Source organism: Oryza brachyantha, chromosome 12, assembly GCF_000231095.2.
Source record: "Oryza brachyantha chromosome 12, ObraRS2, whole genome shotgun sequence".
NCBI lineage: Eukaryota > Viridiplantae > Streptophyta > Magnoliopsida > Poales > Poaceae > Oryza > Oryza brachyantha.
This window is the reverse complement of record NC_023174.2, coordinates 11,167,483-11,185,557: the sequence shown is the minus strand read 5'-3', so window position 1 is coordinate 11,185,557 and position 18,075 is coordinate 11,167,483. Positions and strand designations below refer to the sequence as shown.

General features: G+C 38.9%; 1 protein-coding gene across 1 annotated transcript; it reads left to right on the top strand.

Moving 5' to 3' along the window:
- The first annotated feature begins 6,931 nt into the window (after window positions 1-6,931).
- On the top strand, window positions 6,932-12,289 carry LOC121056056 (disease resistance protein RGA5-like). Its single transcript, XM_040529855.1, has 2 exons — window positions 6,932-7,722; window positions 10,282-12,289. Exons 1-2 carry the CDS (start codon window positions 6,932-6,934, stop codon window positions 12,287-12,289), a joined length of 2,799 nt encoding a protein of 932 aa, XP_040385789.1.
- The last annotated feature ends 5,786 nt before the right edge of the window (window positions 12,290-18,075 follow it).

Sequence of the window (18,075 nt, the reverse complement as noted above, 5' to 3'; positions counted from 1 at the left end):
TTTTGCGGTTCTCTATGTCAGGAGGAGCACACTCTAGATGTCGTCGGTCTCGGTTTTGCTGTTTTGGTGGGTGGGTGCATGGGTGAGGACGTACGTGAGAAGGGGCCGACCTCACACGTGGTGTCTGTGATGGCCCCACAAATTGTTCAAGGAAGCCTTAGTTTTTTCTTTATTAATGTTCTTTGGTCTGAAACTAACAGATATTCGCCCAGCAGTTCGGACATTGGCTCGGTGAAATTCACTCAAAACATAAGAAATGTGTTATATATATAGTTTTTAATAGGGTTAATTAGATCCATGCCATTATAAATTTGCTAGTTTTGAAATATATCATTACTATTCGACTCATTGTAAGAATGTCATTATAATTTTAGAACTATTTGAAATATGCCGATTCATACCCTTTCGGTATACTTTTAAAAAAAATGGAACATATTGCCCCTCTGCTTACACTGTGCCCTTGTACGTGCAAAGGGTATTTTGGTTCAAAAATGGCGTATCTGAAATAGTTCTAAAATTATAACAGCATCTTTATAATTAGTCAAATAGTAATGGCATATTTAAAAACTGGTAAATTTATAATGGCATGAATCTAATTAACCCAGTTCTTTTTACCATTCTTAAAAAACTATTTTGAGTTATCAAAAATTTTAGCATAAAATTCTAGTACCTTAAGGTACATGGTATATTAAGATACTAAATTTAAAAGAACATTTTTACCGTTCATAAAAAATATCTTAAGGTGCTATAAATTTCAGTGTAAAATTTTAGTATCTAAAGGTACATTGTACCTCAATATACTAATTTTTTACACTAAAAGCTATGTATGGTACCTTGAGATACTTTTAAGGTTGTAAAAAAATAATTTTATAGTCTTTGAGTAGGTACCAAAAGGTATCAAAATTTTAGTGTAAAATTTGTTACCTCATAGTACATTTTACACTAAAATTTTAGCACCCCTCGATACCCTCTTAAGGACTGTAAAATTTCTCATGTAAAAAAATCTACACCATAAAATGTGGTAATTTGAAATATTTTTTAAGAATGGTAAAAAAATTCTTTCAATATAGCTTGAACTTAATCTTATATGCATATGCCTTTTAGAGTATCTTACTCACTTCATTTTACATTTTACGTTATACGATGTTTTGGTTTATACCTAGATTTATCAAGAGAACAACAAATATATTTATATATGTATTTATATCAATATTCATATAAATCTATTAAATATTATAACATCTTTGAATATAGGTAATCATGACTGAACTTTTTCCAAAGTGAAGACAAAAATCTACCTAAGCTAGAGCTACCTTAAAGTAACACAAATCCTTTGTCCAACCTAAATGTCCATATTGAATGCCAAATCAAAGCGTTGACACCCATGCTTACTAAGGATGTGTTTGGTTTAAGAAATGGAATGGGTTGGGATATAGCTAACACATACCTGAGCCTGTTTGGTTAGTGGATGAATTGGATGAGATGGACTCAGGAGAGGAATATTCCTCTTAGATCCAGGTCTAATCTATCCCAACAAGATCCATCCCAGGACGGACCCTGAATATTACGAAATGTTTATTTGATTTTATTAAAATATTTTGTATATATAATTATACATTTAAATACTTTAGATTATTCATATATTAATCCTAGTATTTAATATTTTATTTTGTAATGAGAGGTAGCATCAACAACTCATTGTGGAGAGAAAATCATATCCAACCATCCCACGTTCATCTCTCAAGCTAAACGTAATAGGTTCACTTCATCTCATCTCATCCCTCCAATCAAACAAAAACATATGATTCAACTCATCTCTCTAACCAAACAGAAAATAGAACAGGTGCATGGTGTAGGCTCTTGGCAAGATAGCATGTTATCTTGCTGTTTACTTTCTCCATTATGTATCGTAAGATATTTTAGCTTTTTAAAAATTTATAAATACACATAGCAATATTTTCAACATCACCACGGAGGGAGAGGAAGACTAGCGAAGGGAGAGAAAGCAAGACAAAGCAAGAGAGGGGCAGCTTGATCTGCTTTTGAGCTTGATAGTCGAGAGAGCGACGGGGGATTCGGCTGGATTTTTCTACTTGGCTTTTGGTTCGATTGATGAGTGCCAATTTACGTAAACATCCGACACTTAAGACATTTTTTTTTCGTCGGTTGATATCTAAAACAGCGGTGAATACATTTATATGTGTCAGTTATTCTTCTTAACCGGCACTGATATGGGATAATCCGTGCCGGTTTCTTATCTATTTAATAGCCCTTGTGGGGCCAAAGGGGTAAAATAGATATTACACGCCATCATTCATGTAGCGAAGTGAGTTGGCATGCCACGTATGCAATAGTGGAAAATTATTAAGAATGTTTCTCTCTCCAATAATAATTATGTAAGAACAATCTTAAGGATAGCATTTGAAAAGATGCAATGTCTAAGAGAGGCAAATAGTTAAATTCCCCAAAATTTATACCTGCCAAATTTTTTAGACCAGCAACACTTCAAAGCAAAAATTCGGTATGCATACTTTGGAATAAAATGCATGAATTCCACACTTGCTAATCTCGTGCTAAATTCTGAAGACCACCGTCAATTTAAAGCAAGAATGGAATAAAATGACACATACAATTCGTGGAGACCCCATATGAACCCAATACAGAAAGATATTCATGGATAGAACTGTCGGTATGCATGCGAACGACCGACGTAGGGGTATAAGTGGGTCGGTCCGCAAACCCGCTTATAGATCAATTAAGTGGATAATCCGGTGGGCAACCCGCTTAATTGGTCTATAAGTGGGTTGGCGGGCCGTCCCACTTATACCGTTAGACCGATGGTGTTGGTGCACGGAGGGGTGGTGGATGGGGAGGCGCGGGGCCGTCGAGGGGAGTCACGGGCCAGTCGAGGGGAGGTGCACGAAGGGGAGGCGGGGAGCCGGCGTGTAGCCACGGGAGGCGAGAGTGCGCGGAGCCGACGGTGTTGGCGCGTAGAGGGGCGGTCGGGAGGTGAGGCATGACGCACGGAGGTCTAGCAGAGAGTCACGAGGCCGACTGAAGTGGAGGCACACGACGAGAAGGCAGGGAGCCGTGGCGCCAACGCGCGCGGCGGTGCGGAGGAACGTGATGGACCAACGAGGAGAGACTCGAGGGGCACCGAGGAGGGGACAGCGACGAGGAGGCGAGCGTCGGTGCCCTAGTCTCTGTCCCTGTTCAAAAGAAGAAAGAGAGAAGAAAGAGAGAGAGCCAACGCCGGATGGCAAAGATGGTCCAGGGGCATTTTCATCGCAAAATTATTGACAATGACAATGGTATAATTGTTGCTTGCTTAAGTTAATAGTGATATTTTATTAAAGCCAACTTAGTAGTGATACTTCAGCGAAACCATGTCTTAAAAGTGATAGATATATCATTGAGATGACTTTACAAAATGTCATCATCTATGATGCTGTTATAAAAATGTCATTGCTCATCTACCCTTCTCAAATTTTGAGGTATTTGCAGCTGAATTTCAATTTTTTATCCAACAGATACGCAAAATGTCGAAAATACCCTGGCATGTTCTGAATAGATCAAGAATGGGAAGAGATTGAGAGTCTTTTACCCCTATACCATTAAAAAGTTGATGCTTATCTGTGTGTCACGAAAAAATATATAGATACCTCTATGTTATGACACAAACTTTCTTTTACCTACGCGCCATTGTCTCCGGTGTCAAATGGAAGGGTAAAAGGATTGTTTTGCCCATGGTAGTAAATACATGACAAAAATAAATTTAAAACAGTAAATAAATATGAAAAATCAGTAGAAAATTTAGAAAATGACAGAAATAATTTTAAATCAGGAAATAAGTGAGAAAATTCGAAAGTAAATTATAAAATATCTAGAAATTCACAAAAATTCAGGAAAATTGGCTCATAAATCCGAAAAATTATAAAAAATAAAGGAAAATTCGTAAATAAATCCAAAAAAATTCGAATAAATTAGGATAATTCAGAAAAATCAGAAAATGCCCAAATTAATCAGTAAATTATTAGAATAATTTAAAAAATATGAGAATAAATCAGAAAAATATGAGAATGCAATAGATAAAATACATGACATTAGTACTAGATTACTTGGGTCATATCATCACCATTCGAGCAGGTGCATGGCCATTGCATACGAACAAAAAACAAGGGCATGACCATTGCATCATAGCAACAAGTTCATGTAACATTTAAAATAGTTCATCAGCACACTAAGTCCACATATAACAAGATCACTAATATTTAAAGTAGTAGTTTACCACACTAAGTCCACACATAAAAAGCCCACACATAAAAAGTAGTAGTTCACTCGTTTTCATCACACCAAACCATATATGTTTTAAACTACATCAAATATAGTAGTTCCTCCATATAATTTATTCAAGCTAGAGTTTTTTCTTGCTTCTGGTATTAGAAGCTAGATTGGATGGGTTGGCCATTTCAACTAGAGCCCCCTTGGTGTACACTTCTTCATGACAGCTTGCTTCTTCCTTGATATCTGCACTGTCTATGGAGAGACTTCATAGGATGCAATGTCTATTTAGGCAATGCATGGTCTTCTCGACACAGGAGAGGTGGAGCATAGCCAGTAAATTGGTTCCCATCATTGGATCTAGCTGAGCAGGATGATCAATATTAGATCCGACGATTAGAAACTATTTGGCACCATGAGGTACCGGTACTTCAAGATACTTTTGTTGATCCGGAGCAAATCTCATCAAGTTTTGTTTCCCTCCTGTTCTTTATTATTAGGACATTTGACCTTGAGATAGTACTTACGTTATGAAGTTTTGAGTGTAAAATTTGGATACCTAAATTACCTAGTACCTAGATAATCTAAACTTTTACGGTCGAAAATATAATGTCTTCTGTCTTCTTAAGGATGTAAAACTACCCTAGTTGTTTAAATCCTTGTACCCTTCATTGCTTTTATGTATCTATGTATTTTCCCCGTTTCATATTATAAGATAGTTTTATTTTTTATTTACTTATTAAATAAAAAATTACTTATTTATATTTGACCAAATTTATACACAAATATAAAATGTATAAAACGTAAATATTGCTAGATTTTCTATAATTTTTGTTGAACATAAACATTATGATTTAGATTAAAATCAAACGTCTCAAAAAAGGGAGGGATGGAGTATGTACGGTGATCGTGCGTTATTCCACGTTTGACATACTTTGTATGTGGTGTACTCTATGCTTCCATCTAATTAATGTGCAACTCAGTAATATTAATGTGCCGTCAGAAGTTCTTCCTGTACTGGAACGGGCATTTTAAAATTTTGCGTACTAGAGATTGTACCCAAGTCTATGGTTTTGGCATCAAATCATCATAAAAGCACCCCAAATTCCCGTGGTAGATGAGGACTAGCACATGCATCAAAATATAATCTAGAATCCATGTAGGAGTATCTAAAAATGTATTAAGGTTTATTTTACCAATGAAAACTGTCACAATGATGTTTGAAGGTAATTAAGTAATCTGTTTGGCTACGAAAACACGAGGGTGTGATCTTTTCGGCTAAGATTATTTCTCGACTTTTACACACACATGTCTCGAACTAATAAACAATATAATACAGTTTTATTGATATTTTCTGTTAGAAGTTGATCGTATATATCACAATTCTAAATTAGATTTTCAACTTTATAGTAGTTAATTCTTATTGTTTGTATCATTAAATAGCTATAAGAAATCACATAATCGTTCATCTTTATCTAACAGAAGAACACATTCACATCACAAATCTTTATTGGCTCATTTTTGTTCTTATAACTAAGGAACCCTACCATAAGCATCTTTCACCATTAATTGAAACAAAGAAGAGCGGTTGGTGCCCGACTTATTGCCAGCTAGTTCGCCATCCCTTGTACCAAGTTTGGACTTGGGACTCCTAATTAATACGGATTAATATGTTGTTCCTGCTGATCCACCAGCTATTCCATGTTGTTCGACGTACGGTTGATCCACCAGCTACCTGTTGAGGATTACCTTCAAGATGATGTTATTCTATATGCTTAGTTTGGGAATTAATGGGTGGAAGTTGACTTTCGTTCGAAATCATTTCCTTATTTTAAAGGTACGGGCATATATGCAAGTCTCTATAATTAATCCGAAGAAAAACCGATTTACTAATCATCAAATAATTGCTGGGTGTAGGGAAAAAAAAACAGACCGGTACAATTAATTCATTTCAATCATGGAGGGCCATGCAACTGACCGGAGGATTACCGGCCTTTATTCTTTCTTAAATGATAAAGGGCATAGGTTCCACCTGATTGACCACACATTTTTTATTCGGTTTTTACGTGCACGATTCCTAAACAATTATATGGTATATTTTTTGCAAAATGTTTTATAAAAAAACTTATTATCTTATCTTTACACTTTTTGCAAAATGTTAATTTTTATACAAAAGCTTATTATCTTATCTTTCTAAAGTAGATTTTTAACTTTGTAATAGTCAATTTCATCGTTTATAATATTAAATAGCTATAATAATTAGGTAATATTTCATCCTTAAACTTTCATCGACAAAATCAATAACGCAGCCACAATGGTAAATACTAAACCACTAAGAATTGTCAAACTGACCCGTCTGGTGGCCATGCATGCATAATAATTAGAAGAATTTCAACGTATATTTCGTTTTGTGTGGTACGGGCGTACTATCCTCATGTGAGGAATTAATTAGGAAGGTCACCCCAATTAGATATATGACGTTCTAGAGAGAGAACAGTTAGCTAGCTGTCATATATAACTGGAGCCCGGTCTGCTATACGTACTTGCATTCAAACGCACGCAGTGCCCAGATCGATCACTGACATATATTATAGATCTGGAGAGAGTGGGGAGAAATTAAGGGATTCAGAGGGAGTACGGATCGAAGGCCATGGCCGTGAACATTTTGACAGGAGTGATGAACACACTCCTTGCGAAGCTGGAAGAGGTGCTTCGCTACGACTATTCAGAGACCGAATTTGCTATCTCCAGGGCTTTCAGGTACAGGATCTGGCACCTGAAACAAGGCTTGAGCTGCATGAATGACCTGCTACAGAAGAAGCTGCCTGACATGGAGACCCTGGATATCCAGCAAAGGGAGCTGAGGAGCAAGGTACGTGAGCTAGCCTACTCTATTGAGGACAAGATCGACATGTTCATGCACAGCTTCAGAGCTGTGACTGACCAGGCCGGCTTGCTGACCGAGACGATGGATCTCATGCTCCCCGTTTTGTCCGGCAAAATCGACGAAATAATTCATGCTGTCGAGGAGGGCAGGAGAAGTGAGAGATACAACAGCAACCTCGATGAATCTATCAACTCTTGGGCAAACTCATCGACGAAGATTGATAGATCGAGCTCTTCACACAGGCTCGTCGGCATGGACGTCCCGTCCGAGGTGATCGTGCAGCTGCTAACGGAGGACATGGAGAGAGGATCAGGACAGCGGCTCAAGGTTGTCTCCATTGTGGGAGTTGGGGGCCTTGGTAAAACAGCTCTGGCCAACCAGGTGTACAAGAAGGTCCAAGGCAGGTTCGATTGCACGGCGTTTGTGTCTGCATCTCAAAACCGTAGCATATCAATGGTCTTAAGTGACATTCTTTCTCAAGTGAAATATGATGGACCGGCCGATGACATACAAAGTCTCATCGATGCAACCAGAGAAAACGTCGCTCGCAAGAGGTACGTACGAGCATGCTTCTATTACTATTAGAGCAATTTTACCATATTTAGAGAATATACTAGTACCAATATTTTCTATCTCCTGATACCTAGACAGTAGAAGATATCAAATTTTACATAGAAAACAGTGATACCTCATAATACCTACTTAAGGATGAGAAAAATACTCTTGCTATAACTATTACTACTACAATACTTGCTTCTACTACTACTACTTCTACACCACCTTTTACTTTCATGAAAGCTCTTTGCCAATCATTATCCTTTTTACTGACAACTTTGGATAAAAATACACCCTTTTCTTTTCTCAACAACTCTGCACACATGACAGAAGACTGATTTTTTTTAGTTTCACAATCCACTTAGTCAATGGCCAATTATTGAGATTGTTTTTCTGATAATAATTTACATCTCTGGCATTTGCCGTTGTGCACATGACCAACAAGTCTTATAATTAGAAAAAGAGATAAGATGGTACGACAAACCCTTAACTTTTAATAATAAAATATAGATAATATAATGTTTTCAAAAACACACAAATTCTACAATTCAATTCTGTAGGTACTACACTATCTAATGTAGAAATCCTTGGCAACCAATACTAAAGTTAGTACCATTGAGCATATATGGTATCAGGTTCTTCATCTGCAAGCATCATACAGTAAGAACAGAGTTGATTGGAACACATGAGAAGAACCTGTGTAACATTAGACCTTTTTATTTTTAAAATAAATGTCTTCAGAAAACTATAATTCTCGTGGATTACTGGAGATATAGATATGAAAGCTAGAATTTAATTGACAATGGGCATACATAGTTAACTCTCTTCGTAGGATCGAAACAGAGTATAATGCACCTACCAGAGGGGGTGAATGGTAGGTAGAACCAAAACCCAAAAAATTTTTTAGCGGAAATAAAATATTACCTCTGGTTACGCCGCTTCTGAAATTACCTCTCTTGTTACGTTGCTCCTATGCCACTAATCTAGTTACGTCCTTCCTGAGATTAACTTTATCGCGTTGCTCCTATGCCGTCGATCAGATCATCGAGATCCAGAGAAATACCGGTAGATGAAAGCAGAATATGTAGATTGAATTATCCGAACTTTATTGCTTCAACTGGTATTTACAAAGTGCACCAACAACACTCCTCTCAAAATTGTTGATCTCGAATCAATAACCAAATCTCTAATTTTCTAATTCTAAATCTCATAAAAACACACCAGGAGCATACCCACGGTATCTGTTTATACGGTAAAAAACAAATCTCTAACTATCTCGCCGGCCGAAACCAAACCGTGCGCATGTGCGGACACGAGTTCGACCGGGACTGCCCATCGTACCATGAATTGTATATCCTGCAAGATCAAAACTAGCTAGCTAGCTGTTCCGTTAGGCCTGCGCGATGCATGCAGAATCAAAAGAACCGGCTAGCTGCTCCCGTAGGCTTCCTTATTCTTGCCGCAACCGACCGAGACAGACCAGCAACATCCATGCATAGCGGCGGAATCAGGCCTGGGCAATTAGAGCTTAAGCCCCAGACCTAGGTCCAAAACATTACTAGAATTATATAAAATTATCATTTAAACTTTAGAAATTACTAAGACCATATTAGTTTAGCCCTAGGTTCCAATATTTTTTGGTTTCGCCCCTATCCATGCATCCGGTACATCCGAACACGCACACGTACAGAATCCAACCACGCTACAGGTATTGCTCACGCGTACTATATCGCTTCTTTTTCCTTTATTCCTTCATCCTTTAATCTCTAATTTTCTTCCTAATTTTTCTTGCGCTTACACATACAATATGTGAAGCCTCTTACACATCCATCCCCACATGGTGTTCCTCACCATGTGTCACCTTATAGTCAATATCATCACCTGGTATTTTTGACCGTCCGGATCTCAGTTGCCCCCTGAGCCTAGTCATTATCCTACCACCGTTGACTGATATTGACTTTCAAGGATCCTGACTCTAGTCTGACCATGTCACATGGCATCACGATCACCCAGACCTCAGTTCCTCCCTGAACTTAGTCATGATACTCACCATCGACCACGGTTAACCCTCAAGTCACCTACACACATAGAAACAAACCAACCGTTTTCGAGCACATATATCGCAACGGGACTCGCATTAGTTACACACACCGACACCAATTTATAAGACAATTATTCATAACAAAATATCGATCATGACAATGATCTTACACTCTTCTCTCGCTGCCCATTTTTCATGCCATCAGGGATCCTCAAATTTTATTCGCCAAAACTACCAAATTTCTTATTTTGCATATTATCTGAAAAACAGTTGCCGTCATGTCCTAATTAGATTTCATTAGGCCAATGAAAATACATATGTAATTTATTTTAAAGAGCATTTTTCTCATCCTTGAAGAGATACGATGTCAAGAGGTATCAAAATTTACATAGAAAACAATAATACCTTCTGGTACCTTTTTTAAAGATGGTTAAATTGATCTATTATAAATCATTTATACTGCATGATAGGAATGTGTATGGTTTTCTGAAATTGACTGTACCTTTTTTTTTCTCAGGTTCCTCATTGTAATCGATGACATATCAAGCGTAGAAACATGGAACAGTATTAGTGGTTTTTTTGTCGAAAACAACTGCGGAAGCACGATTATTACAACTACTCGTAGTAGACGTGTAGCTAATGCCTGCTGCTCTAACTTCCATGGCATTCTCTTTGTCTATAAGATGAAACCACTAGGTTGGACTGACTCCAGAAGCCTATTTTTCCGAAGAATTTATGGATCGGAGAACTACAGCCCTGAACCTGAGGAACTCATAATTGCCCTAGATATTTTAGAGAAATGTGGAGGAGTTCCGTTGGCTATAGTTGTTATAGCTAGTCTTTTGGCTAGTCAAGATGAAGTTAACAAGCTGGATAACTGGTTGAAGATAAAATACTCTATGGGTTTTGAACTGGAAAGAAATCCTAACTCTGAATGGATGAAGCATATACTCAAACTTTGCTACAATTTTTTATCTTGGGAACTGAAGACGTGCTTCCTGTATCTTCATATGTATCCTGAAAACTATAACATCATGAAGAAAGACTTGATAAGACAATGGATATCAGAAGGATTTATTACTGAAAGAGATGATGAAGACCTGGAAGATATTGCTGAGAGCTACTTCAGTGACTTCATAAACAGAAGCTTGATCAAGCCAGCAGAGTTTGAATATGGCGAGGTTATCTCTTGTCGTGTTGTGCACAAATTGTTGCTTGATTTTATTGTTCAGAAGTCCACAGAGGAAAACTTTGTCACGGTAATTACTAATCAAATTTGCTCAGGACAAGGTCTTTCCATTCGCCGGCTCAGTTATCAATGCAACCATGGTCGTAACATGATCCAAGCAAGTGAATGTGTACAAGTCCGATCCTTCGCAAATTTCAGGGGTCGGTTCTACCAATGTGCTGAAAATTTGCCATGTCTTCTTATGTTTAGAGCCTTGAGGGTTCTAAATCTGAGAATGCAAGGATGTTTTGCATTCTTTGGATCATACGATTTGTCTCCTATATGTAACCTTCTCCAACTAAGGTATCTCAAGATGGAAGGTGATCATTTCCAGTTTCCAGATACAGTTGGGGAACTGCGGTATCTGCAAGTGGTTGACATAGGTGGTTGGTGTGGTGATCTCGAATTCATTGGTGGGTTTCTGAGTGATGCTTGTCTGCCATCATTGCGGCATCTAAGTATTCCGCAGAGTGCTAAACTCGGCAGAGGGATTAACAGGCTGAGCTCCATACGTACACTTGAAGAAATTGACTTCTGCAGCTGCTCCATTGAGAACATCCGACACCTTGGCATGCTGACCAATCTCACGACGCTTCGTATCATCTACAGCCGTCGTCGAGGCTATGACGAAGATGACCAGAGTACAGATAGAGTAAAGTTTGCTGCTCTTGCCACCTCCCTCAGGGAACTGGGCAGCTGCAACCTTCGTTGTCTAGATATCAGAGTTCCTCTATTGGAATGTAGAAGGCAACCTCCCATTGGTTTCTTATGCAGCTGGTCTCCTCGTCCACAGTTCCTCCAGAGGCTTCACCTTCACATGATATTCTTCTTCAGGGTTCCATGTTGGATACAACAGCTTGGGACCTTAACTAGTTTGCGTCTCAAGGTCGACAACCTTGAGGGCGACGATATGCGAGTTCTAACTAGATTACCCTGCCTCACTTACCTTGATTTGCAAGCCATGAAGGTTCCAGGTAAGGACATCGTCATCGACCGTGTCTCGTTTCCAGCTCTCAAAGAACTAAAGTTGATCTATCGATCTTCCACTCTGTCGATTGAGCCAAGAGCAATGCCGAAACTTAGAACTGCGCATCTTATTGTGTTTGGCCAAGTGGAGGAGCAAGATGCTAGGTCTCTAGTTGGCATTCAGCACCTTCACATGCTTGAAGACATCATAATCACATACGATGACAACAATGTGAGGGTCGCATTCAGCGAAGCCCTCAATAAGCATCCAATGATAGGTTCCATAAGAGCATTTTTCTATTCCGAGGGAGAATTTGTTAGCATGCACTAATCTTGACTTGTACATGTTTTAGAATACTTGCATTGGTTAGTTGTGTTTGTGTGTCATGCACGTGGTGGAGTACTGAATATATCGTTGCTTGTGTATATATGAGCATGTGGCAGGAATTTACAGTGTGATGTATTCACGTACTGCATGCATCATGAGTGATCAGTTGCTGACTAAGCATATGCGTGTGTTGCAGGCGATCTATCATGGTCACAAACATGATCCTTTAAAGATGTCACGTTACCTATGACGGATGTAGTGATATAAACAATCACATATGAAAACACTCATCTCTAACTGATCGTAAAATACCACCCCGTCATAGATACCGTTACCTTTGACAGGTGGTAATTATAACCCGTCATCGACAAATAAAAAGTTAAATGCCCAAATATACATTTTTCACACTATCTCAAGTAAAAATATGCCCTATACAAAAAGATCTACAACTTATAGCTGAGAATATTTCTACCCGAGATCATTTGCATGTCCAAATATACATTATAAGTGATGAGATCTAATTACAAAACTGAAATTTTGAATTTTTTAAATGATCTCAGATGGATATATATCATATAGCAAAGTTGTATGTCTTAACCGGATCTACAACTTTATAATTGATAATATTTTCACCTAAGATGGTTTACACTCCCTGATATGCATTATAATGTGAGATTTATTTTTAAAAACAAAATTTGAATTCTCTAAATGACCTTGGATGGAGATGTTCACTACATAAAGTTGTAGAACATTATAATATCTAAAACTATGGAACTAAATTTTTTTCATTTGAAGTCATCTAAAGTGTCAAATATTTGAAGTCATCTAAAGTGTCAAATGACCTTGGATGGAGATATTATAAGACTTTCTTGGTTTGTCTAAATTAATCCATGTATCAATATATATGTTTTCTATATGTGTCTTATAATGTAGAACAGAGAGAATATGTGTTAACTGATTTAGACATATATAGTTAAAAAATAACATGAGTTACCTTGAGCAGTGATGAGTGGATGCCCCGTCGTAGATGAGGAATTTGATCCATTACAGATGAGAGGCTTCGACGTAGTGAAGATAAAGGTTCTTCCTGCTGCACGTGCCACATGGTTACTATTCTAGCCTCGACCAAAACTTTCTTCTTTCTCCAAAGTCTTAGACTAGAGTACTCAAAATAAATTAAGTGATGAACCCGTAAGCAATAAAAATACATCTACTTACCAAATAGAAATCATGAACACTCACTTTATAAGAGAAGCGTCCATTGAGGTACAAGAGCGGAGAGTGACGACAAGCGCTACATTGCTACAGAACTTGCCATCACTTTCTCCCTATTTTCTAAGCAATACAATAGTAGCCTGTCTTTGAATGGAGCTTGATATGTTGAGTCGTGTTGTTGTAATTTTTTGAGAATCAAAGAACATCCCTTTTATAGTGCTTAATAACAACTGTTATGGCGGTTATCAACCATAACCATCGTAGTGAACCAATAAGGGATCTCCATGTGACGGCCGAAGGCGAGACGTGTTAGGGCTGGGTTGGTCGGCCTAGCCCAACCAACTTTGGCCACCAACTGTCATATTCATTCCCTTTGCCATTGTTCAAATGGCAATGAGGTGGGCATGCCGTAGAATCAATTCATACAGAACCGCTATTCAGGTACTAGTCGTACGATTATAATGTTGGTACCAACGGTAACACGATGAATCAATATGCTAGATTAAATACATTATAAATATAATGTGCTTTTATGTTGTAGCTCTGGGAAAACCCTAGGTTAAAACCTTCAATCAAAGAAAGCAACAAAGAAACTCAGCGAAGCTAGGACACCAACTCCATAGGCACTGTTTATGTCTAGAGACGAAACTCTAACCTTGGTCTTTCACCTGAACTTAAACAGGAGGAGGGAAAACAACAATGGTAGGGGTGGGTACTTTCATACTCCGTAAGCTACTAGAAATATGCATGTGCAAGTCCCAAAGGAGAGCTCAAATTTAATTTAGCAAACAATTGTTGCAAAACACTAAGTGGACATTTTAAAATAATTTTCCCATCAAAAAATCATCGGCCTCGACCTAGATGGATCCTAGCCCCGAATGGGCCCCCACAAAACCGGCGCAAGTAGAGAGAATAGCAAAGAAGGAAGCACAAATCTAATTAGGGTTGAGGGCGTTGACCGCCAGATTGGGTCACGACTGGGTTTGCGGAGGGCTGCGGGGAAGATCAGTGGACATGACCACGCGGCCCACGTCGGGAGCCCAGGAGGGGGTTTGCTGCACCTAGAATCCAGTCATCGCCTAGGGGCGAGTTAGCGCAAGGCGATGGGGGAGATCAGTGGGCGGCACAGGAACGAGTTTCACCAGGCCGCCGCCACCGCCTCCACCTAGTAACATAGTGGATACGGTTAATAATTACTGGTTAGGATTTAGACTATATACAGTTATGATTAGATACGAGTGGGCTTCTTAAGCCTACAATATCTATATCTAAAAGTTTCACATAACTTCCCTGGGTCCCGCGAGTAACCCGTGGGTGTGATCTCTCCCCATCCTCATTCGCGGCCAAAACTAGGGCCCCGACACGACTCTCCATGGGTCTAAAATAGATCGTCCCCATAGGGTCGGGCAGGGCTGTGTGAAGAATTACCTACCCTATTTTTCTGTCTCCTCTTCCTCTCTTCTTCTCTTCCTACCTTTGTGCCTTTTCCTTCCTTCTCTCACATGCTTTCCTCTCTCTCCTTCACACGACATCGACGCAAGGGGAGAAGGACCGACAGGAGAGGTTGCACGCGGGGTGACGCGAGGGTGGCCAAGGGAGGCAGCGTCAGTGGCAGACCGGGGCCGGCGGGAACAGGCAGTAGCCAGGGGCTACGGGCACGCCCAGCGCGACTGGGCCGCATGGCGCCGACTTTGGCGGAGAAGGCCAAGGATGGCAGGAAGAAGGCAGCGGCTGAGCTGGGAGGTGGCTAGAGGAGGAGCGGTCATGTAGCACCAGGGCAAGCGACACCAGCAGCTGGGCACTAGCTCGGGTTGACGGCCTATAGGTAGTGGCGGCTCAGGCATGCGCGCTTGCACACGGTAGGGTGGTAGTGCTAGTTGCTGGGGCGAGGAGAGGAGAGGCGGCCGAGACGACAGGTCGCTAGCCTGACATGGGAGAAGCGAGGCCAGCCAGAGAAGGGCACTGGTAGGGCGGTGGTTGGGGCATGCTAGCCGGGGAAGGCATGGGGCGACGATGAAGACGAGGCTGCCATTGGCACAACGGTCACGAGCGAAGTGAGCGCTAGTGCGGCTTGGGCAAGGCGATGACTTTTATATCAGATCGATGTATCTTGCTCATTGTTTTATTGGAGTTCCAGTCGATAAGTTATTAGTCATCGGCACATCAACTTGATAGCAATCTAGATCTGTTTAGTATCTAGCTTTACATTGCTAGGTGTAATCTTGAACTGTCTCGGTTTGGTTCAATCTTCTATGATTATTCGTAGTAAGCTAGGCTACGTATTTTTTTAAATCTTAGTCGACCGTTGGTTGGTTATAACCGATGATCCTTGCCGATCTACATACTCATCATATTTATATCAATAGACTAGCCGATTGCATTACTGCATTATTTCTATACCAATCGACTTTGCTTATTTAGATCAAATATTTATTTATGTTGCATCGGCTTATGAGGATTGCATATTAGTTGATTTTGGCCGATCGTAGCAAAGTATTTATTGTTTATTTAATTACTATTCATGTATATTTGTATCGGACTCCTAGCTGATCGAAGCTTTGACAACCGATTGTTCAGCTTATCAGCTAAACGTTGTTACATCAACATCCGATCGGCTGAATTTTTTGTTACCTATCGGCTCGATAGCCGATCGATTTGTTTTATTCTTCATCTTGTAAGTTGCACAATCAAACTGACTGGCACGCCTGCGTATTCTAAGAATTTAAGTCATGCACTAGAGCGATCTAAAAAAGACTCTCAGTCCTTCATGCGTGACATGCCGTCGGGTCAACTTTTGACGTTGACACGTTGCGCCGTCAGATGAGGTGTTGACGATGGTGAATGGCCCTTCCCATTTGCTCTAAAACTTCCTAGGTTCGAATAGCTTGACCCTAGAGTTTAAGAGCAACACCTTGTCTTCAAGATTGTACTCTTTTGCCTTAATTCTTTTATCATGCCATCTCTTTGTTTTCTCTTTATAGATCTTGGCATTGTGATAAGCTTTGTCTCTCCATTCTTCTAATTTTGATAAGTGCAATTGTCTATGCCGTCTGACTTCTCTTAAATCCATGCTCCAATTTATGAAGGGCCCACACATGCCTCTGTGTGTCTTGTATGTAGTCGTATATGCTAGGAGTATATTAGGTAATTTGATCTTCCATGCCTTCACCATCTCTTGTATAGTCTTTTGCACAATGTTATTGATATGTTTGTTGGATGTTTCTGTTTGATTACTTCTTTGAGGATGATATGAAGTTGCAATATTCTGTTGTTCCCCTAGCTAATAAGTTTCAGAAGGTCTTTCCACTAAAGTGATCCCTGTCACTTATTACCATCCAATATATTCCAAAATAACGAAAGATAATCTCATCGAACATCCTGCGAACATGCTTGGTTTTAGTGTACTCGCACTTATAGGATTTTGAGAAAAGCTCACATGAAATTTCATTTTTAAATAAAATTTTGACTGAATGGTTAATAGGTTTTAAATCAAATTGACTGGTCCTTTATTTGTCGAAAGTATGTGTTTTTTCATTAGTTGGTCTTTTTTTTATTATAATTGAAATATTATGGGGCCGGTTGACTAGTTTCCAACTACTTTCAGGAAGGCAATCATAAACATTATGAAAATAAAATTAAATATCATATTTATTAGAATGACTAACTAAGTGTGCTGAAATTCTACTTATTTTGAGTGATGCATATCATAATTTATCTTTTTCATACGAAACCATACTCTTCTCACCGTAAAACGTGTTACGTAGTCATGCTAAACCCAAACCATTCTAAAACAATAGAAGTAGATAAAAACTTTATAGATCCGTTATTGTCTACTCCCTCCGTCCCAAAATAAATCAGGTGATGTTTGGGAGAAGCGACTTATTTTTAGTCTCTTATTCCATCGAATGTTTGGATGCTTATTATAAATAGTAAACGTAGACTATTAATAAAACCCATCCATAATGTTAGACTAATTCGCAAGACAAATCTATTACGCCTAATTAATCCATGATTAACCAATGTGATGCTATATGCTCTAATTATAGATTAATTAGGCTTAAAAAATTCGTCTCGCGGATTACCACTCATTTATAAAATTAGCTTTTTTATTAGTCTATGTTTAATTTTTCAAATTAGTGTCTAAACATCCGATGTGACGTAGAGCTCTTTTTAGCCCCATCTAAACGACCCCTCAATCTTTCACTTTTTAGCCATAATGTTTGACTCTTCATCTTATTTGAAAAAAATACGATTAATATTTTTTATTAGATGATAAATTATAAATAGTACTTTAAGTGTGACTAATTTTTTCAAAATTTCTTGAAAATTTTTCAAATAAGACGAATAGTCAAACGCTGGACATGAAAATCAGTTGGTTTTTTATGGGACAGAAAAGAGTATATACAAGAGGCCTATCATTTTCATTCAAAACTTACCGTATAGACAGGCTAGTTTCGAACGATCAAAGTTTCACATATTTTCGTTCGAATCCATACGTTTTTCATGTCCAAGAGCAAAGTTTAGCACAACGGTGTATCCAAAATTTGCCTGAAAACCGAAAGCCCAACCATTTC

Excerpts from the sequence above, each read along its gene's own strand:
- LOC121056056 (XM_040529855.1), top strand. The coding sequence starts at position 6,932 with ATGGCCGTGAACATTTTGACAGGAGTGATGAACACACTCCTTGCGAAG. Across the intron at positions 7,723-10,281 it reads GAAAACGTCGCTCGCAAGAG|GTTCCTCATTGTAATCGATG; the intron begins GTACGTACGAGC and ends TTTTTTTCTCAG.